This window comes from Cariama cristata, unplaced genomic scaffold (genome assembly GCF_000690535.1).
Source record: "Cariama cristata isolate BGI_N322 unplaced genomic scaffold, ASM69053v1 scaffold11441, whole genome shotgun sequence".
NCBI classification, from domain to species: Eukaryota; Metazoa; Chordata; class Aves; order Cariamiformes; family Cariamidae; genus Cariama; species Cariama cristata.
In genome coordinates, this window is record NW_009597595.1 from 57,088 (window position 1) to 80,870 (window position 23,783).

At 42.5% G+C, this 23,783-nt stretch overlaps 1 protein-coding gene across 1 annotated transcript in view; it reads left to right on the top strand.

Annotated features, from left to right (window-relative positions):
* Nucleotides 1-23,783, top strand: part of GSG1L (GSG1-like) — a 57,066-nt gene that overhangs the window by 11,594 nt on the left and 21,689 nt on the right. The window contains exons 2-3 of the mRNA XM_009708952.1: nt 5,449-5,496; nt 22,254-22,406. Coding sequence (XP_009707254.1) covers nt 5,449-5,496; nt 22,254-22,406 — 201 coding nt within the window. The remainder of the gene's footprint in view (nt 1-5,448; nt 5,497-22,253; nt 22,407-23,783) is intronic.

A 23,783-nucleotide genomic window follows, 5' to 3' on the forward strand; every position in this document is an offset into this window, starting at 1 on the left:
CATGTGGCTCTTGCAAAGGCTTAAAGTCAGAGGGATTCCAGTGTGCACATGGAGCTTGGAAGTACGTCTGTGTGCTATAGTTTAGACCCAGTCTATGTGCCCTCAGACCTGCCTTTCCAGCTGCCCTATATAGCTCTTGAATTGCTCCCTAGAGTCTTCCATAGACCCATAGAAGAACGTCAGCCGGCATCCACTTTGGAAACTGGAGTTAGGCAGAGCCCTTCTGTTGCAAGATGTGCAGAGCACAACAAGGTGAGGAGAGCATAACAGGGAAAGTAGCCCAGTGCCCTGGAGCCAGTATACTGTGCAGACTGGATGGCTCTATGGGACCTGTTTGTTGTGATTTTCTGGCAGGATTGCAGAATTGAATTTGGGGGATTTGGAAAAGCGACTTCTCTTTCGTAGCTTTTGCTTTCAAATTATTGTTCAGTCTAGGGCGGTACAGTATTGTTCAGGCTAAAGTCTCTGAACTCTGCCTGAGGAAGGTAAGAGGAGCAAGGATGTACCTCCAGGACAGAGTCCCAGCTGTCCAAAGTGTGTGTGACACTCTGGAGCAGGACTCTTCAGTGGAGAAGCTAAGAGAGCAGCCCCACTACCTCCATGTGCTAGGGAAAGGGAGGTGTCTGGGGGACTGGTCTGCCCACCTGAGGTCACAAGACACGGGGGTGACCCCTCCACCATGTGCAACTGCTTGTCTGCAGTGTCCTGCAGTGCCTCCTTCCCATCTCTGCAGCAGTCTTACTCTTACCAGCTCATTTACTTTCTCCAGAATGCAGCTCTGCTAGAATAGTGCCTGCTTTTCACACAGCCTTCTACTTTTTCCTGAAATGGTTTGATTTTGCAGACATGAGACAATTTGCATGACAAGTATATGGCACAGACTTGAAAGGGCTGGAAGATCAGGACTTTTCACCACGTTGTGAGCAGCAGAAGGAGAAGAAAGGGTATGGGCCTCATGCTGCAAGCAAGACAGAGAGATCATCTCTTTCTGCTGCCACAACTTTCCCTCCGTGTTGCTGGCACTGACACAGTGTCAAAATCCACATCTTCCTGAACACTGTTTCCTAAGAACACGCAGAAGCCCAAACCCAAGCTTTCTTCAGTAGAAACTACTGAGAAGCTGGAAAGCATTTGACTTGCAGTGCTGTGGAAGCTTCCACAGCAGCAGAACGATGAAATGGGAAAAGTCTCAATGAGCCTGTGTGAGGAAACGCTGTGCATGCTTCCTGGGAAGCTAAGCCCAGGGGACCTTAAGGTCCAGGGAATTTCTCCTGCCTTGACTGTTTGCTGCTGGTGTCCTTCCCAGTTCAAGCTAGGCACGTATTCAAGATGCAGGCACACACACCTGCGAGCATGCATGACACTCATGTGGCTGGCCACACAGATCAACTCAGAGAGAGCTGTGCCTTTACCAGCACCCACAGAAACAACATCACTCCCATCAACAAGCCAGCTCCTCTTCCTCCTCTCTGGCTGAGCAGATTTGCAGATCTCTACTGAAACATGCACACCCCTTCCCTCTGTAGATGCACAAGCATGTCACACTAATGGTCCCTCAGATATTATCATCGGCTCTAAGTCTATTATCCATACCAAAACCTCAAGACTCTTACTCAGCCACCAGCTCAGACCTTGGGTCTTTCCAGATATGTGTCCTCCCACTCTCTGGCTAGTTCAGTTTGAAGTTCCCTAGCAAATTACAAATACACATAGACATGCACATATGCAGGGTTAGATTAGTTGATTAGGGTTAATTAGAGAAAAACACACAGAAATTTTGGGCAGTTGCTGGTACCTAGTCCTACAGGCCCCTATGACCCATACCCGCTTCTCGGGAAGCCCAGCAGAGACACAACTGAGTCCGTGCAGAGCCAGTCTGGTTGTGAGGGAATGCATTTGCGAGAGCTTGCATGGATGATGTTTCTACCTCACCCTTGGAAGCCATAGAAGAAGCCGGTACCAAGTCTTTGCCCTTATTGAATGTTTAGATGGTCGGTCAATCCTCTCTCCTCAGCCTCCAGCAGCTCCTTGACACTGATAAGCTCCAGAGAGCTTCCCATGCACTCTGCATGGTCATTGCTCCTACATGGAAGTGGAGAGCATTCAAGCCAGCTTATACCTCTTCTTGCTCTGTGAGTTATGTGCAGGAGAGATCAATCCTTGGCTTTCTCCTCTGTCAGAATCGCTGCCACAACTGGGTGAAGGCAAGACTATCAGGGGATGAATCCGAGATGCTGTTCTTGTTGTATCTCTAAACAGCCTTTTCTGTATTCTCTGAAGACTTGCGAGGAGCCTGGTTATGAGGAGGAGATGCATCTGGAAAAGGGCAGCACAGCAGGATAAACTCTGCCAAGTCTAAAATTAAACTTAAGAGGGCTTAAGAGATCAGTTATACAAGATACCCCAAAATAACTTAGAATAAATCCTAAGAGGAACAGTGAAAGCACTGCTGACATCTTCAGTTCTCAGTGAGATGCATGTCTGCATGTTGAAGTATGAGCGCAGTCTATAAATACCACCCCTGGTTACCATTGAAAATGGAGGAGGGGTTTCCAGTGCTCCAGCAACAGGAGCAATGAAGAGAAATGTTCTTCATCAGGAACTTCTTGTGCAGTTCCTACCACAACCTTTAGCTTACTGCCGGGCACAATCCAGGTATCAGCAGTTCAAAGTGAAGTGACCTCCTTCCAGGCTTTTCTGTGTCTCCAATCTACAGTCATTCTTTGTGCTATGGTTCCAAAAGAACTTTTTCTGGACATTCCAGCATCTTCTGTCCATATTACTTAAACTGGAGGCCTCAGCCACGGCCAGCTCTCCTGGGAGAGGTCGTGTTCTGGGCAAGCTAGTTTGAGGGAGGACAAGGATGCACATTGCTCCAAATAATCTCTACATCTGTCCTGCAGTCAAGGCACCTGCAGCCAAACACTATGATATCCAGCAGCTTCCTCAGTGCTCACACGTATCAGAAAGGCTTTGTACCTTGCCATGTATCTGAAAGGCAGTTTCTGTAGCAGAAAATGCCATTCCCCTTTGGCTATCTTGGGATAACATGCTAGATAATCAGGTATTTGTTGAAGGATTCCGGTAATATGGCTTCAGATTCACTGCAGCCACAGGTGAGAGATGACTCAGTGCTAGCCAGTTAGCTTGAAGTCAGGTTAAAATAAAATTGTGATAAAAGCAATAGTTTACAGTTGAAAAAAAAACCCAAACCACAAACACAAAACAAAACCCAAACCATAGATTCATATGGCTAGAATGAAAAATCCTGCTTGATCTGCTTATATTGAGTCCAAATCTAAAGGTCACTCTCCCTATATTCCCTTGATTTTATGTCAATGCATTTCTGACACACCTCATGCCCTAAAACTCAAGAGTCTCTGGATGAGAATCCTACTTACAGCACAGTATCTTTTATGATCCACCTATTTCTCTGGATTTCTTGGTCATGGGCCTAAAGTACACCTCATGTGAAAAGAAGTTGAGAGCACTGGGCTTGTTCGTGTCCCTACAAATAGAGAAAGGATGACTACAAAGATGACCGAGCAGCTAGAGAAATTCAGATTGGGTATAAGAGAACACTTTTCCAGAAGTGTGGTGCAGCCCTGAGACCAGAGCAGGGGAGAAACTCCATCATGGGAGTCACTACATAATGGGTATCACCATCCTTGAAGTATTTCAAGATTTGACTGGGAGAAGTCACAGTTGACCTGGTCAGGTGTTAGCAATAGTCCTGCTCTGAACAGGAGGCTGGACAAGAGACCTGCAGGGTCCCATCACCGCAACGCTTCTGGGATGCTCTGATTTCTGTGATCCATCAGTTATCTTTCAGTCTGTCTGCCGCAAAACTTAATGACTTACTCGTCTGACATTCCTTCTGCTCACATATAGACTGCCCTACCTACCTCTTTGGAAACTGAGATGGTGCTTTGATAAGTCAAGTGTCACTTCCTTTTGTTGACTGTCCTTTTGACAGTGCCTGGGTTCACAGAGTAGAAATCCCTCCCCTGCCATGGAGATACTGAAATGTTCATTTCAATGTCAAGTGAACCTTTTCTTTTATAGCAACTTATACATAGACAAACAGACTACAGACTCTGTACACAACACTTTTTAGCATATTTAACATAGGTTTAAAATTGCAAAAAGTAAATAAAAAGTGTTAATAATAGCATTATAATAATAGATTGTTATTTCAGCACAGCTATCATTTGAATGGTTACATTTATCTCAATCCCACCAACAAAGACACCAGAAAGATTAACAGTTTGTATTGGTTTGTACATATAATTAAATGCAACTAAGAAAAAATTACACACTGACTTCAACATCACTACAGCATTTCGCTGTTTATTCTTTTTTAATGGCTCACATTTCCTAAATCAGTCTTTTGGCTGTGCAATTAAAATTGAGCAAAACTGATGAAAAAACCTACTCCGATAGCTGTCTTTGCGTCAATTAAAGTTTTAAAGGGCAAAATGGATTCTTCTCCATTACCTCTGGCAGGCATGCTGGGCTCTGATTCCTTGAGGCAAGCAGGCTGTTGGTCACCTTGGAACATATCGCATTGAAGGAAGCACATACGCTTGGTGGGTGGATGCACCTAGAGCAGAGGAATTATTTTATGATGTCTGATTGCCTGAAGAAGTGAAGAGAAAGGTCAGAACATCCACCCTTAAGATATATTTCCTGCTCAGAAGCAATAGGTTTCTCGAGAATGCCTGTGAAAATGGAGGTGGAGTCCTAAACAGAAAATTTAATTTACAGTGACGAATGGATGTAGCAGTCACAAAGCAGAGGGAGTGGTACAGGGCTGTGATGCTCATAGCAAGGCATTTGCCTGCTTTTTAAAACTTTTTTTTAAAATTGCTATGCAATTGCTTAGCTTGCTTTGTGCTTCAGGTTTTGTCTGTCCTAGTCATGTGTGTCATATCCACCTATTGAGACATCTGTGCCCATGCCAAGCCCATCTGCTTCCTGGCACTGGGAGGGTCGGTCACAGCCTGGTGGGGCGCAGGCATAGTCCTGACGGTGAGAGGAAGGAGGGCAAAAGTGTTGGTGAAAGAGGCCTGTGCCCTCCCAGCGCTACCCCTCTGCGGTGCTTTGCCCTGTGTTACTCCATTGGGAGTGCAACGCTGCTCCTGGCCTTGGGAAAGAGCATCACTGACCCAGCAGGGACCCAAGCATCAGAGAGAACTTGTTTCTTCACTAACTGTGTTTCATACTCCTGATGAAGGGACTGCAATCCTAAGGGAGAGTCCAGCCATGTGAGCATAGCGGTTTCGGTCCAGGATGGAGGCACAGGTAAATATCTGCTCTCTGTGTCAGACAACTTAGTGGTCCTGTAGAGATTCAGGTGGGAGCGATGGCAGAAACATCAGTCAGAAAGAGGAGGCAGAGCAAACCCAAACTACTTCTGTCTCCTAAAATAATCCTTTTCTTTTAAAGGTGAAAAATGTCGAAGCTTTATTGACCTTGCCCCGGCTTCTGAAAAAGGTAAGACAATACAGTCAAGGCTTCTTCCCATTTTACAAATTGCATCAGTATTGTTTCTTGTTGTACTTGAGTGCCAGGGGAAACATTACTTCCTAAGCACACAAGGACCTACATGTCATTCAGATTACACACAGCCAGGTGACACAAATGCCAAGGGTTTAGGACAGCTGTTTACTCAGTTTATGCAGATCTGTCATTTCTCTGGTGCATTTTATCTTCATTCAGCTGCATTTTTTTCAAGAAAATAAAGATTTATATTGTAATACAGACATTCCCTTCTTCCTCTAGTGAGGAAGGACATGCTCTGTGGTTTCCTCAGGCTGTGAAGACATTTATGGTCAGAAAACTGCAGTCACAGTACCAAATGTCTCTTTGTGAGAGGGAATCATCTAGATGCTTGTTTGTTTGATTTATCCTCAGAAAAAAAAGAATATTCAAGTGCACAGAGGCAGGCTGCAAAGGTTTTCTTTACCCTGATACTGGAGTTGAAAATTCTTATATTTCAAAATAGTATTTATCTAGAAAAAAATGGGGCAGCCAAGCCCATCCTGCTCCCTGCTCAAGACAGAGTGCTCTGCCGAGATCTGAAGAGGTGCACGAGCCTCTCAGTGTCCGTCACACTAACAATGGGCTTCTGGAGAACCCAAAAGACAGATGACAATTCATGTTTGTACAAAGAAGCGAAACCATTTGTTAGATCGCTTGGGACAATCACAAAACTTTTTGGGCCTACGGTACCTTCGTCAAGTCTGACAGAGACAGTAAGTGGGGTAAGGAACAATTGTTCTTAGTTTGTCTGAATTGCTGATCAGCTGGACAAATTGAAAGAGAAGGGCAATTACCATTAATAAAGCAGTGGGGTATTTCAGTGAGAGAAAGAGTAACAGAGACAGTCTCTGTGAAATTCATTGTAAGCAATCCTAAATAAATTATGCACATAAGGGAAGAACAATCCTGGGATTACTGCCACTAATGGGCTCTGAGTTAAATCTTACACACACAAATGGGACCTTGGGGCATAACCATTCTTATGAAACCACTAGCTCAATACTCAGCAGCATTCAGAAAACAAACTATCTATTAGAAACCATTAGCAAAGGACTTGAGAACAGAGCAGAGAGTATCCTGTTGCATGAGGACTGTATACATCTGAAAGCTTTGCCTTTATATAAAACATAGTGTGGTATTTTGTCCTTTTTAGTACAGCTCAGAGAACAGAAGCAAGGATAATCAGAGTTCTGTAAGGTTCTGTACAAGGACGAGACTAAGAGTCTCCAGCCTGAAAGAGAGACATAGGAGAGGAGATATGATGGACATTAATAAAGATGTAAGAGGAACTGAAAAGGTAAGCTGGGGAATGGTAGTTCGCTGCCTTTCCCAGTACAAGGACTAGTGGGCACTGCATGACACCTTCCAGAGACAGACTCAAAACAAGAGCTACGTGTCTGTTACAAAGGCAATGGGATCGTTTTGTGCTTTATCCATTTTCTGTGAAAGTTCATTATGGTGCATAATGCTTGGTTGAATCACCCACACACTTTCCAAAACAGCATTTAGTGCTTTACTTTAAGTATTTCTTTTGGTTGTGTGAAACGTTGTCAGCAATTTTTTTTTTCAGTAGAATTTTAAAGTTGCTGCACCGTGTCAGTGTATATTTCTAGACTATTCTATTTTTCCTTTTTGAGGAAGGAAGACTCTTTTGGTGTAGTGATATAAAGAAAATTATATCTATTTCTGAAGTCTTTCCATGGAGTTGTAAGGCATATGGACAGAAAGAGAGGGGAATGCTCTGTCAGAGATGGAAAGTGCTGACCATCTGACTCATAAACAAAACCAAGATAAATTCCACAACTGTAGATCGAGTTGGACACTGCAACATAGTTAATCTGAATTTTTCATCATCAGTCTGGTACTGTCCAGAGATATTTTCACCACGTGTGAAGAGAAAATTGTGTGTCAATGATGGCCAACTTACTTTCACTGCAGAATTCTTTAACTTCTTGACTTAAGCTGCACTTTTCCAGTTTCTTTCCAGAACTTCCTACTCTTCTAATTTCTTCATCCCCTCACTCAGCATTGACTTTAATGATCAGAGGCTTGTGAACTACTCAGTTACACCCAGTGCTGGGACAGATTCTTGATTCCTCTTCCAAGGAAATGAGATATGATAAAATGCAGTGAATATAAAAATTTGACTTCAGTTATACAAACATATTGCGGTTTTCACAGTCTATTGTGTAACTGGGATTTTTTGGACTAAACTTATCTTCACAATGAGACTTCAACTTGTTCAGTTTCTGTACATATTCTTAGTATCACTTACCACTAAAAAGTGGCTGTTCAAGGTTTTGATTATCTCAGATGTCTCCGTGAGTACATGCTCTGTTACTGCAACTGAGCACTCAGGCTTTCCGAAGTTTTCTTTTCAGTTGGTTTTCCCTGATCCAAAGAAGACCTCTGTCTAACCAACTTCTAAGCTAAATATGGGCTGTTGAAGCCTATGCCTGCTTCTGAGCACATCATCTTCCACTTTTAAGACATGCTGAAAGGAAGCCTAAGAACAACTTAGTCTAATTGTACAGCCAGTCTCTAGTTCTAGAGTCCATCACCAGTTAACACCAAGTCAGTGTAAAATTCCTTCATAATATTTAAAACCTTCTTAGCATAGAAAAGCTAATCGTCAAAACTCACAGTAAAATAAAACCATCTATGGTGAGACCTTCCTACATCCTTACCACAAACCTTGCATTCATAAATGATAATGTTTCTTATTCTTACTGTAAAAATGTAATAGCTTATGCTTGAGCTTCCTATCTTTAATCCATTTGTGCTGATCTCTAGTGTAGCTGGATACCATATCTCTGATCAGTTATTATACCCTTTGCATATATCGCACCAAGGACATCTACTAAAAGGAGGCAGCAAAATTTGGTGCAAACAGACCCACAGTATGGTATAAATAAGCATTTCCAACCCACACTAGGAGAGCTCTTCACTGCATTTAAGGCAGCTGCCAACAATCTGTCAGAACCTTATAAGACTAACATTGAATTTATTAGCTATTGCTGGTTGTTAGTGCCAAATCTGCTTAACAAAATCAGCTTGATAATAGTAGATAATAACTAGAAAAAAAACATTTTCTGTGTCCACAAATATTTCTATGATAGTTTTCATTCACTGTCGATGAAGGATGATAGGGCAATAGCTGGTTACATTGGCCAGGACTTTTAATGGGCTCTCACAGAGCGGATGTTTGGTCCCCCGAAGTGTGCTATTTTCTAATTTTCATTACAGATGTGAGTAGTAAGATAGCAAGTATTGCCAAAAGGATTTCGAAGGAAACTACCACAGTAAGCTGGACCTGATCTTTCAGTTCTGAATTGCTCCTGGGATCTTCTCCACAAAACTTGATCAAAGTTTTGTTTCTGCTAAGTATTTTGATGACCAAAGAAGAAAAGGTGAACATATTTAGTGAGGGACACTTATCTGTTACACTGAAAAGCGTGCTCAGCTTTCAGCTACTTGGTCCATTTTCGAATGTAGCTTGCAGCCTTTCCTCTTCCTTTGGGCTGCTGTCAACCTTGCTAAAGCATCTTTCTGTCAAGCTCCGTGTTGCAGTGCCCAGCCAGAACACTGAGGCTGGAACAGACTCCACTGCTCTCCTCCTCTCATCACACCTTTTGGGTGCAGCTTCTAGCTCCCCTTTCCCATTGCTTCAAATCTGTGCCAAAGAGGACTTCCAAGAGGCCATGGAGTATACATTCAAAAGGAAGAAACCAAGGCCAAATATTATATCTGGAAACTGTGGCACCACAATGGAAAGCAAAAGGTAGCAGTAGGTCCCATTAAATGATGTGATAAATTACTTCACTGACTAGCATAACACCACAGCTATATCCATATACAGGTCTGTTCCTCCCCCTGCCTAGAACTATGTGCAGATTCAAACTCCCGCATCCTTCTATAAATGCATAAATGCCAGCTGTCAACCACAGTGACACAGCGAGAGCTGGAGGATGAGAAGTCATGACCAGCCAAACTCCTTGTGTAAGTGAAGACTGGGATATATACAGTGGAAATCAGTTGGAAGCAGCCTTTGTGCTGGAAGAACTTTGCTGGGGAAGAGCGAGCGTTTGCAGGAAATGTGATGCCCCTACGAGCCTTCGGGATGGTGTTCACTGGGGCTGCGACTCAGGCACTTCCCAAGCACCTGGAGTGCCTGCAGCATGTACTGACATGAGGTGCTTTGGCCTGAGGAGTCCTGTTGGGAAGTTGCTTCACGAACAAGCTCAAAGGTCACTGTTGGCTCAAAATTTAGAGACGGCCACACCAACGTAGGGCAGGATTCATAGGACAAACTCCTTAAGGTATGGTACAATCTGATCTAAGTTACTCTAACGCTCTGTAAGACCTCACTTGCTTCAGCTATGATATCTGTGGAACAATACCCACAATGAATGGCAAAGCAGCAGGTCATCAGCAACTGCTTATATTGCAGTGCTTTCTACGTATTCATAGGGAAATTCACATGCATAAAATAAACAAGACGTTTTAGAGACCTTGGAGGTTGAGGCAAGGCAAAACCTTGCAGAAGGAAAATGCTTATTGCTAGTGAGCATTTAACAGTCCAAAATGTTACAGGGGACTTTTTATATTAGAGACTGTACTGGCAGAAGTGGGAGATGGCTTCTGCATATCCTCTACACAGCTCATGATGATGCATCCTGTAGAGGTGAAGCAATAAAAATGCTGTATTGTCTAAAAGTAGCTGGCAAAACTAAGATAGTACATGACAAACAGCAAATAAACAAATAAAATCTCACCTAAACACTGCATGGAAAAAGAGAAAGCTGAGCCAAGTCCATACATGCTTTTAAGCCAGCACTACAACAGCAATTAATGAGAAGAGGAACTAGATGCCTGATTTTAATGGATACTGACATAATAGGTGTACCAGAAATTTGATGGGAGAAAGATAATTAGTGGGACAATAACGTCTTGGTACTGATTACACTGAAAGACAAAGCAGATGTCATGTACTAAAGCTGAATCAGAATAACAAGGTAATGTCATTAATGAGCAACACGATCTCTATGGATGGATTCCATGCTCAGATAAAAAATACAGAATTATATTAGTCAACACCCATTGGGATGGCTTACAGTAGCAGGGTTAAACTTGTTATCAGAGAAGGTATAAGGACAGAAAACAAAACAGTAGGAGCAGACTTCAAAACCCTATGTATAGACTGAGAAAATGTCATGCTTGGTATGATGCAGAGACTAAAATTCGGACAAATTTTATGAACATGGAGAAGTTAGTTGGGAAACTTGTAACTCTTGACTTATTCCTGAGTGATGTGGGGAACTTGGTTCAAAATGTTAGTAAGAGATATCTTGTACCCGTGACTAACAGACAGAGATTCAGCATCCTTGCAGAAGCAGTAGAAGTTTACAAAAAAAAGTTGTGAAGAAGGGAATGCAAGAAAAACAAGAGCTAATTAAAAGAATTTAAAAGGTTCAACTAAAAGGACAAACAGAGCTTTAAAACTTTAAAGATATTATATATACTACAGGCATCTAAACTATTCACAAATGTTTCTCAGTCACTCAGTGACAGAGAAAATGGCAGATAATATTCAGTGTTGATGAAGAGGAAATGGTGAACATGAACTGTAATCCTACCTTTACATATATAGTGATGGGTTCTGAATTAGCTTTTACCCCTCAGGATAGAGTTCTTGGAGCGATGACAGACACTTCTATGAAAACATTAATTCACTGCTCTGCAGAGATTAAGAAAAGATGAGAAGAAATATTAGGATCATTGTAGGAAATAGAGAACAAAACAAAAAAGTCACCATGCCACCACATGTATTCATGATGCACCCACCCCCAGCACTCTATGTGCGCCTCTCATCCCTCCTCTGCCATCCTCAACTCAAAAAAGTCATGATAAAATTTAAAGAGATAGAGAGAAGAGTTTGACGGTTATGGTCAAAGATAGGGAATACTTTTTTGTATAAGGAAGACAGCACAGAACAGATTTCAATCTGGAAAGAGATAAACGAAACTTGTAACAGCCAAGTTAAAAACCAAACCTCGTTTTTTGTGTACTGGGTAACTGTTCCTGCAAAGAACAAAAGAGGATAGATTTTCTATCCTTAGATAATCCACTTAGAGAAACCACTGAGAGACCTGCATCCAGTGAAAAGAAACGTAACTGGCTGTCCCACAAGAATTGTACACTTTCCAAACCAGACTCTACTGTCTTCTTGAATAGTGCCTATTCTGCTTGCATTATTCTTGATATATCTGCAATAGGGTATACGCATACCCACACAGACAAGTGCCTGTGTGCTTGTATTAGGAGGGTTAAGTATGCAGGAAAAAAATGTGTTACTAAGATTTTATCGGTGTTTTCTTACACATCTATTATGAATCATTGAAGTTCTTTTAAAAAGCTAATTAGATACACAGAGATGAAATGATGCTTAATAGCAGAATTCAAGCTGAATTCCTAATTCCTGAAAGAGACCAATACTCTTACTTTTCACACTGGTGATGCTAAAGACAGGGAGAGCACTGGTTTTCTGCTGTGGGCAATGCTAGCCACAAGGTCTGAACAGAATTCATTTCTCAGCCCAGTGCTGAGGGTGGAAGTACACCACAGACCCTGCACTATAGGTCTTCAAAGGGAAACATTTGAACCAAATGTATTTATTAAGGCATATGGGATAATTCTGATTTAGAGTATTTTTCATAGTCTTTTCTGCTGTATCACTCTACTCACTATATTACTACTATATCAGGAAAAAGGGAATATAGGCACAAAGGTATTCCACAGTCTGATCAGTATCATACACAGGATTAAATTCAGAACCAAGCTCAATGTCAGAATCATAAAAAGTCATAGAAAACACGTCATCATGTAGAAGTAAATAATTTTATGATTCACAGCTCCACCTCACCTTTCAAAATAAAGAAACTAATGAAGAACAAAAGCTAAACAAAATCAAAGCAGCTGGCATTTCTTCTCTCACCTAAGCAGTTTTGGGTATTTATCATATGGTCTCTAATATTTTGCAAACTGCCGTGTCTTGTCTGGGTCCTGGCCCTTTATCTATCTTGACTGTCGTATTTGTTTTACAGTAACAGGTAGTTTTAGATATCTCTGATGGCTTTGGGGATCATGAAGCTTACTTAGTTTTGGAGGAATGTCTCTCCTCATAGCTCTGTGGTCTACTTCTCCCAGTTTTTTTACACTGCAGCACAAGAGGAGCAGGCAGATGGTCTGATATTATGAGACTGCATTAACCAACAGACGGGCTGACTGCTCAGAGCTGAGTCCCTACGCCAGCCACAACAGCATGCTCAATGTTTATTCCTTTCACCATTTTTTATTGATCACTCCAATATTTCTGGCTTGTAATTCCCAGTATTGGAGCAGCAGAGATGAGCAAATGAGTCAAACCATCACAACTCAACTGGAAGAGAAATCGTGAGATTTACATGGCCCTTTCAAGCTTACTTTAATGCTTTCCCCAAACACGATGCACAAATTGTCGATGTGTACCCATTTGTATATTTTTTTCCTCTCTTCTCTCTTGCACTGAACTTGAAGAGGAGAGATTAAAGTGAGATCCAGGTGTCAGGTCCAACACAGCAGGTAGTCTGGAAAAGCAGAGAAATGACAGCCAAAGTCAAGAAACATAGGGACAGCAAATATAGACCAGGAGGAGCAAAATAGACAGGACCAAAAATGCAGAAAAAATGCCATTCTATATAGGTAAACAGAACATCTTAAAAATCGGTAGTGCAAGAAAACCAAACGCCCATTAGGTCTACGGAGCATTCACCATAAAAACCAGCCCCTAGCACATGTTTTGCAGCTGCCAGTGTGCTCGCAGCATCACACTACTAGCTCTGGAATTGAGTATTAAAGCAATAACTAGATTTTCCCTGATGTATCAGACCACCACGTGAGTGCCACAGGCTATGGATGGTCAGCATCTTTCTGAGAATTAGATCTCAATAAGGAATAAGGAAGTGCAAGAGGATCATTAGGGTCATTTGTTCCACGGTAATTGCTGCTCCCTTTTGTTTCCTTTCCCAGGAAGGGTGACAACATGGGCCTGCCCTTAGTTTTTCAGTTACTAAGAATTTCTGGGTCCCTCACGCACTGTTTAGGTCTAACACAGTACCTTACAGGGAGGATTTTATCTTTAGAGATTCATCATCCAAAAACAAACCAAGGAGAAGGACCCATTCCCATCTAGCACATGGGTATGCCCCCCCCATCTCCAATGCCAGTGTTATGTTCATAAAGCAGGACACACAGACCTGCAGCTGTCAAAGGCAAGTGCGCGTAACATTTTGTTGCTGGTAACATGAACAAGGGTAACAACTCCCCTGTCTCCCTGGCTGCTGCAGCGTGCGTGGAGACCAAGAAGAATAGTGAAATATTTTTGCACAAAGAAGGAACGATGCCTGCATCACAGCTTCCTCCATGCAAATTTACCACCCAAACCCCAGTTTTGCCCTCATACATGCTTCTTTTCCTCCCATGTTGGATGACATCTATCTAGTTGACTTGTCACAGCCTCTTGTGGTTTCCCTGTGTTGTCTAGCAGTTCAGGGATCTTGGGGACAATGACTGCGAACCATGGGCTAACAGGAGCACTTTCTTCCTCAAGTAACAGCATCAGTGTCTGGGGCTAGGAGCAATGCCAATGAGGAGGTGAGAAGGATGCACAGTCTCGAGGACAGTGTTGCTTGGACACTGATGTCTCTTCAGCTGCTCAACAATGCAGCACCCAGCTTGTTCTTCGAGTGCAATGCGCTGGATTTCATCTCAGTCAGGTGCGATAATCTCCATAGTTATTTAGGAGCACACATTGCTCAGCTCCACTGTTTCTGACATATAGAAGTTTTCTGTCATATGATGAACTGTAATGTAGAGAAATCCCCAAAGCCTCTACTTGCTTGTATCAGAATTTCTCAGACAGATCAAGGTTGAATTGACAGAGGAGTGACTTGAGATGATGTGTCATTGTAGCTCAGACAGACTCCAGCTATCAGAGCAGATGTGTAACACCGAGTTATGAGGAATGTGGCAAGTATAAACCTTATCGAGATCTCTTTGGCTGCCTGCATCATTGTCCAGTCTGATTACTTGCTCCGGGACAGCATGGCGCTGTGTGACAGTTCAAATGAGACTGCTTTGGTCAGATCCTTCATCTCATCAGCCAGGAGGGCAGTTCTGCTATTGGAAGGGCTGGTAAGCAACAACCACAGTTTATCTTCAGCAGGGAGCAGAGATTAAGGCAGTAGGTGTTTCTAAGGAGGATGAAATCCCGCTGAGACATTCTGAATATGAGTTTACCCCAATTAGGAAGCTAATTTTCTGTCTGAAAGGGCCCTCAGAAATCAATACAGATTCTGGACTATTGCTTCTTGGGCACTGCTCAGGGAACGGTGAGGCTTTCAGCAGGCAGCATCCCATAGCTTGGCAGGTAGTACATTCATTTATGGATTTTTCTTTTATGCTGTCATTATTTCCAAGCCACGAGCCAAAATGCATGACTAACATTTTCATGCACACAATTCCTGCCTATGCTGCATATAACATAGTTAACGTGACTCAGCAATCTCCTTCAGGCATAGCAATATGTTTTTCCCAGAAGAGATCCTTTACGAGCAAACAGCTCATGTTTATGGATTAAAAATGCTTTGAACTCTAACAGCAGTTTCTCTGTTGGCCACCTCTCCAGTGTTGCCTTGAGAATATGTACTAATATTGGATATTTGACAGTCATTTTCTTGACCTGACCAGTCTGGAGAAGCAGCCAGGAGGGTATTTCAATATCATTATTTCATCTGGAGATAGGACCTCACAGTCTGGCATCAGAAACTGTTGGCACAGTGAGCTGGCACCAAAAATCAACCTTTCCAATTTGCCAACAAGTATGGATAAAACGCCATGGCTGCATGTGAATGTAGGTGGTAGGAGGTATAGATGTGTATTTAGACTCTCTAGAACTGATTTGTCAGCTGTATTAATCTCAAAAGCTCAACAGTAATTGAAATTACGAAACTTTGTGGTTCCAGAAACAGCAGCAAATGCTTCTTTGTCATCCTGCACATAATCCCATTCAGACGGTATCCAAGTTCTTGGTATTTCAGTCCAAATTGCTAACGAGTCTGAGAATGGCTTTAATAATGCAACACAAGACAACTAAGAGTCATCTTTGCATGTTGTGGGGTCAAGGCACAGAAGTGTCTCAGTAATTTCTTGACATTCTTGAGGTCAGTTTAACTGGAGCTCCCTCACAGAAAAGTTGGAGTCAGCAACTTTTGGTTTTTTGGGACAGGAAATTGCAGTGGATTTGAACAAAGAATACTTGATGTTTTGATATGTATTTTCATGCAGGGTACTGTGAATGGTCCTTAGTGTTTCTTACTCCAAAGGAAAAAGGCCAGTTGCATACCAACAGAATAACCTGTGACGACAACAACAGTTACCCCAGTTTCACATTTATGCTTCTTAGCTTAGATACCAATCAGTGAAAATCAGCTTAAAACTCCTGGAAGTCATTAACCATGCTGTTCTTTGGATTCCTTAATCAGGAATTCACTGAAATATGGTACGATACCTTGAGTTCTTCTAAGCAGAATTTCTATGACTTTTTTCAGAATTCCTTTTTCAAAGGAAACTCAGCATTGGGGATTCCTGACTCAGAGTGCTCCTTGGTGAGATGTAATAGCATGCTCATTTACAGTGCTTTTCCTGATGATCAGGGCTGACTTGACATAAATTCAGGTTTTGTGAAGAACTTTTGAGCCCTGAGACTCATTGCAGGCTGAGGTAAAGCTTCTTTACCTCACTATCAGAAAAATATTCAGTTTCTTTCATTCATTCAGGTCTGCAACATCCTTTTGTTAACATGTTGTCTCTGGCAGATGCACCTAACATGATCACCAGCTTTGCAGAAATGCACTGAATAGCGACGAATCTTCTTTCACAATGTTGATGCTGCCCTCCACTGTCTTGACAGAAATGCAAGGGGCTGATCTTGTCAGATGGTTCATGATGTACTTGAGTTCCTAAAATTTCAGTGATCATGCGAGTAACTGTTATCTTTTCAGTCACAATGAAGAGTAACTTCAGTTCACTTGGGGTTGCTGAAAAATTAATATCCCTGGCATGTTACAACACTGATGCAGTGGCTAAGTCCATGAGGACTTAGCACTGACTGTTTTCACCATGAATTCCACAGAGAAGGCAATCTCTTAGCACATTGTTGAGGAAATAACAGTAGGTCAGCAACAGGAAGAAGTTCAGTAATGTCCTGGCTAGTTTCCTGATCTTCTTGCAAAATTAGAATCTCTGGACAATGACAGAAGCATGGATGAAAAATGTGATTTCAGCAGGGCTATGTTTTCATTTTAGGCAAAAGTGGCAATCATATAGAGTGCAAGCTGTCTTGAGATCAGATGGTATGAAGGTGATATGGTTCTTTCTGAGGTAGAAGTCCTATGATGTAAGTTGACTTACATGAAATTTTTTGGTGAGTCCCAGCTTTGCTGTCTCAAGTTCCAAGTGAGCAGCTCAGCCCAGTACTTCCAGTGCTTTCATTTCCCAAGGGGTTGTCCTGAAGATGGTGACCTCTTTACTGCCAGGAACAGCTTCACAGTCTGTGATGTTCTGCTTCAGAACAGTCCCACCTGTGACATACAGCAGAATATCTGAGGGGTGGGAGCAAAGATCCAAAGTGGCCCACAGCAGACAAAAGTAACTATAATTGTCAGCAACAGTGTTGAGGATATGACAGACTGGTTGGTGTAGAAGCACCAGAGTCAAAAATGGCAGGATAAGGTGTATTAGAATAGCAGGTGTTGATGATACCGAGATTAATGGGTCACGAAGATCTTAGTGCCCATCTACCTGCAGCTTCTCAGACACCAGGTTGGGAGATACAGGACAAAAAGTAAATCATGATGTGTGACAGAACAGCAAGACAGATCACTGTCAGCTCCTAGCAAGGACAAAAAGGAACATTTGGAAAAAAACCTAGCACATTTTTGCTAACGTACAAAAACCCAGAGGACATGAGGAGGACTCAGCAGCTGGCATCCCCTGCATTATTTCAGGGAATCCTGGAAAGATTGGGTACATGCATCTTGGTCCTTGCATGCTGGATGGACTCCTTGCACATACTCAGGCTTGTGAGAATGTGTGTACGGGAGGGTAAGTGAAATCAGTTTGGATTTAGTTTTGTTTTAAAGTAAAAGACTCATTTCCTAGGAGGTCTCACGTTGCTGCCACAATGTCACAGCGTTATTTCCTACAAAGTGAGCTGGGATGACACACTGTCTGACAAATGCTGCATATAGTGAGGAGGAGGCAGGTCAGAACTTGCAATCTTTCTGCATTAACAAGGAACATCCTTGGCATAACAGGCGCATCCCAGCTGAGCTCTGTGCACAAACCCACAGCACCTTCTTTGCACACGTAACAGTCAGTTTGACGAACAGGCAAGGAAAAAGCATAAACAGGATGAAGACCAATAAATGAGAGAAAGCTGGTGATTTATAAGAATGCAGACCCTTAGATACAGGCCATCCAGGTACAAGTCTCCAAATGAACCAAGTGCTGACTCTTCTGAAGGGAAGATTTTTCACAAAAGCTGAGTTAGGCCAGACAAATCCCTGGAGCAGAGGACACAGGCCAGTGGGAAATGAGACAGACAGAAAAGATGACAGCAGAGAAGATGGGGAAAGAGAAAAATCCTCTGGAGAGCTTCTTCCCTGTCACCTGGAATGACTGAGGTCTCCTCAAGAGAAGGAGCTCTCTACTTTGCAGGAAGGAGGCTGTAAGAGATTGTAAGTGGAAGCAAGTGATGCCAAGTGACTGCCTCATGAATCTCATGTTGAGAGAAGAGCAGTGGGAGATCACTTCACCATCAGCACAGAACAGGAAGACACTGTCTCCTGAATTAATAACCTGAATCAACTGTTCTGCTTCTGGCAGCCACAGGAAGATGCAAAATCCAGATATAGCTTGCATTTTCTGGATGTTCTTATTTCAGACAAAATTCAAAATCAAAGCAGGCAGGACAGGACATATGCAGAACTATGTGAACACTGCATGTGTGACTTACCTCCCCCCACATTAAGTGCACTAAAAAAGGCACAGAGCAAATATTCAGTGTACACCATGAAGTAAGACATGAGAGTTAGACATAGAGTTCCTTTCCAGATAAGATCAGAGCCCAAAAAAGAAGAAAGAATTGACTATGCCTTCCATGGGAAACTCACCCAGTTTTTGTGTCTCATTGGAAAAAGCAAAACTCATGTCATTGAGCTGTTCATCAGAGCCATAGTTCAACTCTGTTTCTACTCCAGTTATCCCTATCCCAGCTAACTTCCTCCATCCAGCTGCTTTCCCAGCACATTAGACCTAGCAACTGTGCAATTAAAAAAATCACAGGATGATTTAGGGTGGAAAGAGCCTCTGGAGCCTTTAGTCCAAGTCCCTGCTGAAAGCATGTCCATTAGATCCAGCTGCTCAGGGCCGAGTCCAGTGGAGATTTGAATACCTCCAAGGACAGAGATCCCACAGCCTCACTGGGCCCCTCTTCCACTGTTTGACCACTTTTTTGCTTAGCTCGGTCCAGAATTTCTGATGTTGCAAATTTTGTCTTATCCTACCCCTGTTCAGCTCTAAGAGTCTGGCTCTGTTATCTGTATCCTTCCATTAGGTAGCTGTGGTCAGCAAGATCTTCACCTTCTCTTCTATAGGATAAGGAGGTGAAGTGCTCTCTGCCTTACCTTGTACATCTTGTGTTCCAGCCCCCTGACACCTCCTCACTGTCCCCCATGCCCTTACAGTTCTTCAAATTACGACAAGCCTTCTCCAGTGTGTCAGGTTTGAAGAGCTCCTTGCAAGGTTATCCTGTTGGCAGAACCACTCTTGTCCCATTTGACCAGGTGGATCCCATTCCTCTCAGCAGCCCTTGTTCCTCAAAGAGGGCCCTGTGATTAGAGAAGCCAAAGCACTTCATGTGACACCAGCCTCACAGGCAGGTGTTCCTTCCTCCTATTTCTTTCTCCTTCACCAGCGGGGCAAAGAACACCAACTGGGCCCTCATGCCTTCCACCCTCAGCTTCCAGAGCCCTACTGTCAATCTGATGTGCACTGTCACACTAATGTGCACAAGGCTGCCTCTAGCAGTATCCTCTTATAGGCCTTCTGGACATGTGAACCTGGAACCTCCCATAAAGACGTACGTGAATCTCTTCAGCTTCCTGTTACTTCTCAAGCACACTACATTTCTGTCTACAGCACCCAGCTTCAAGCACTGTTTCATAGGTGGGCAATAGATAGAACTTGTATACAGCTGATGTACATCCACTGAACCCCCAAGCCATCAACCAAACCCCCAGATCCCTTTCTGCTGGGTTGCACCCCAGCCTCTTGTCCCCCAGTCTATATGTACACCCAGGATTACACTGTCCCAGCAGCACAATCCAGCATTTGTCCTTGTTAAATTTCACACGGTTGGTGATTTCCCAGCACTCAGATCTGCCAAGATCTCTCCCTAAGGCCTCTCTACTCTTGAGGGACTCAACATCTCTTCCTAATTTAGGAACATCAGCAAGCTTTCTTAGCATGTGCTCAACTCCTGTGTCCAGATCGTTGACAAAAACATTCAAGAGAACTGGCCCTAAAATTGAGCCCTGAAGAACACCACTAGTGACTGACCACCAACCTGATGTTACCCCGTTGACTACAACTCTCTGAGCCCGACCCTCCAGCCAGTTGTTCACCCAAGGAAGCAGAGGACAGAGCCATACCAGTCCTGAGCTGCAGTCACTACTATAGCACTGCCCTTGTGTGTAGATACCAGCAGTGAGTATCCCCAAGAGTTAAAACAGGCCAACATGCATCTGAGCAGATATATTGTAGATTACTCTTTCAAGTTTGGGCTGAAACGTTTATGAATTAGAAGTCGTCAGTTAGGGGTCTCTGCTGTCTTAGTTTATAGGTCAGGTTTACATAATCTAATTCTTTCCAACTCAAACCATTTCATCATTCTCCTGTACTAGAAACTTCTGTTTGCGAGAAAATGAGACAAAAATCCCTTCTTAATCCTGCTGTATCGCAGAACACCACTCTTGCTGTCTCTCACTCGTATTTCTTTTTGGAAGAGTGTGCCGGTTGCCCTGATACCAAATTGACTAATTTGAGTGAGATAAACAGCTGTTTGCTGTTGATAGATGCAATATTACACATACAGTCACTGTGAGAAATTAAGAGGTTTATTTATTACTATTTCCATAGTATTGTTTAAAAACTCCAAAGGTCAGATATGGTGGCAACAACGAATAGCACGTATTAATTAGGTACAATTATAAGGACAAGTTCCCAGACAAAATGTGCGCAGGGATCAACCTGGTCACTAAGAGGACACTCAAATATTTGATAAAAGTGAGACTGCGTATCTGGTTTGATAAGCTTAACTATAGGCATTATCACACATATGTTCTTACAGTGAGGAGAGAATGTATTAATATAAGTGAAGCCTGTAGCAGTCTCTATGGTTACAGCTGACATTTTCTAATATAAGCCATTGTCTTCATATGCTTGACTTTCTATGTTTCAACTGCTTAGGCTGAACTTCTCCATCACTGCTCATTGTTTCCAGGTGAATTCTCTAGCAATCAAGTTAGCAAATGTACTGAAGAATTCTAGCGGATTCTCATGCTGAAACAGCAATTGGAAATTTGGCAGGGACTCAATAGTATCATCTGTTACCATCCTCTCAAATTTACCCCATGGCTTGGTGACTTTAAAAGACTCAGCAGATCCTGCTAGAGGTTTTGTGCTGAAATTTCCAAATGTGACATCTACAGTGGATGAAGCAGTCTCGGCTGGCCGCTACCGAACGCTGCCAGCCCCACTTATCTGTGCACAACCCCAAAGTCCTGCAGAACATGCGGTTCAAACAGGGCACATCAACTCTGCCCTTCCTCTGAGGGATTGCACCTAGGGATTGAGAAAACAGAAGGCAATCCAAATTTTGTATCTGCAGCTCTTCAGCTGAGTGGGTTATAAATAACTGGCTCCACCCCACCAGTATGCTGGCAGTTTTTGTATTAGTCCCAACGGCAGAGCCCTGGGCGGTGGATTCAAACACCCCAAGTCATTCTGCAGGACACCAGCTTCTGTGGAACAGTTTCTACTAACAGGCTGCAACACGATGCTATGATAAGCATTTGAAAACCTGGACTGAAAACCGTTTCTTTGACCAGTCTTGTGAAAAAGAGGTATCCAAGCCTGTTCATCTCCCAGCAGCCCACATACTGTAAGATATTATGTGCCATCCCCACCATGTATGCTAGATTCTGCTCACCTAACCATGACACAGGGAGGGAAAATAGGTTCTGTGTCCTGTGCTTTGGGTCAGAGGAGCCAAGAGGTTATAGATTCACCCAAAGAGGTTCTTTAGCCAAGCTGGGTTCTTAGGCAACAGCTTGGTTTTGTTGCAGTATCTTTATCACCCTGCCACTCTTCACATCTTCATTCACCACTTTTTGTTTTTCAGAATTTGGGCAGTGGTTTGCTAAATTTAAACTTTCTCAATACACAATTACTCCTAGATATTCCTGATTTCCTAATTAATCTTTAGAAACTTTATCCTTTTGAATATATTTACCAAATAAGTGACTGGTTGCTGCTCTTGTGCATTGCAGGTGTCCTGTGGTTATCAGTGGTGTCCGAGGTGTTATACATCATGCTGTTAGTCGTTGGATTCAGCCTTATGTGCCTCGAGCTCTTTCATTCAAGCAGTGTGATAGATGGGCTCAAGTTAAATGCCTTTGCTGCTGTCTTCACTGTGCTTTCAGGTATGAACCTTCCCTTTCCCTTTTGCCTGAGGAGCCACGACAAAACAAAATTCTAAAACTTTGAAACAATAAAAGACAGGGGCTACAAGACTCTCTTATACCCATTTAGCTATCTCATTTGTCACTGTAATTTTTTGTTCCTTTGGAACAAGGACCACATGATAAATTTGCCTCTTGCCAGGGAGAAGGGAAAATACATATTCCTGATTTCATAACGGCAATGCAGTAATTAGCCTTCCCCCAACCCACGCAGCCATTACCAAAGCCATAGACTGAGCCTCCATTTTCAGCATCATCATCACACTGATTATCCAATAGAAAATGAAAAACATATAGTGTTGAAAATTCTTTTTTCCATGCTAATCCTGGAAGTAGGTGAAGGCTTGATGCTTCAAACCAAAGACAGAAGCCCATCTTGTTCATTAGCAAAATTGAGGATGAAAAGGGTTCTAGTAATTGCACCTAGGAGCAACCCCAAGAGTAATTTGGAGACATGTACATCTCTCAGAACAACTGTTTCAGGCTATTTCATGCTCAGTCTGTACTTGGAGCCCTTCAGCATATGAACTTGAGGAGTTCACTTCTCTAAAAGAAGTAATCAAATTTAACCATGTAATTAAGTGCCCCTTCACTTCTGTGCTGGCTAAAAACTTCACTTGCCAGGATTTATACAAGCAGCCAGCCACAGCTGGCTTTTGTGAGCACTCCTGCATGGACCTCTCTGGCAGAAGGAACTTCTGCAATAAAAGTGCATTTTATTCTGCTGTATTTCAAGCTGAAAGAGATTATAACAGGCAGTGTACATTCTGTGAAGGAGTTTGTATCTTCAGAGGTAGCTTCAAATTGTGAAACACAGTTAGTAGTATAAAACTTAGATCAGAAGTAGAGCCGAGAGGACAAAAAAAAAATCTGGTAAAAACTGCCAAAGCATATTTTACAGCTTTGGATGTAATTTGGATTTGTAAAAAAAAGTCAGTTCAATTTTCAAAATCAAACTATGTGGAATTCGTCAGAATTCAAGCAATTATTTCCATGCTGTTTCTCTTTCTCTTCACTGTTAAGTGCAGTTTTAAAGTTTTGTAAGAATTATGAAGTTTTCTTTCCTACACATTTTTCTATTTTTATTTTGTCCTTCCCTCTTTCTAAGTACAGTGCCGTGATGTTCCAAATATAAAGTTCAAAATTTTACAGGGAAAAAAGCTAGAAAAATAAGAAGAAGCAAGAAAAAAACCCCAAACCACTGCTAGCCATTATTTTCAGTGACAGAGATATCAGAGGAAAGAGGAAAAGCCTATTTATTTAAGCTTAGCATACTTATAATGACACAGCTAATAGAAATTAGGTAACAAAGTGGACTTTGCCTTGGAGCAACACACC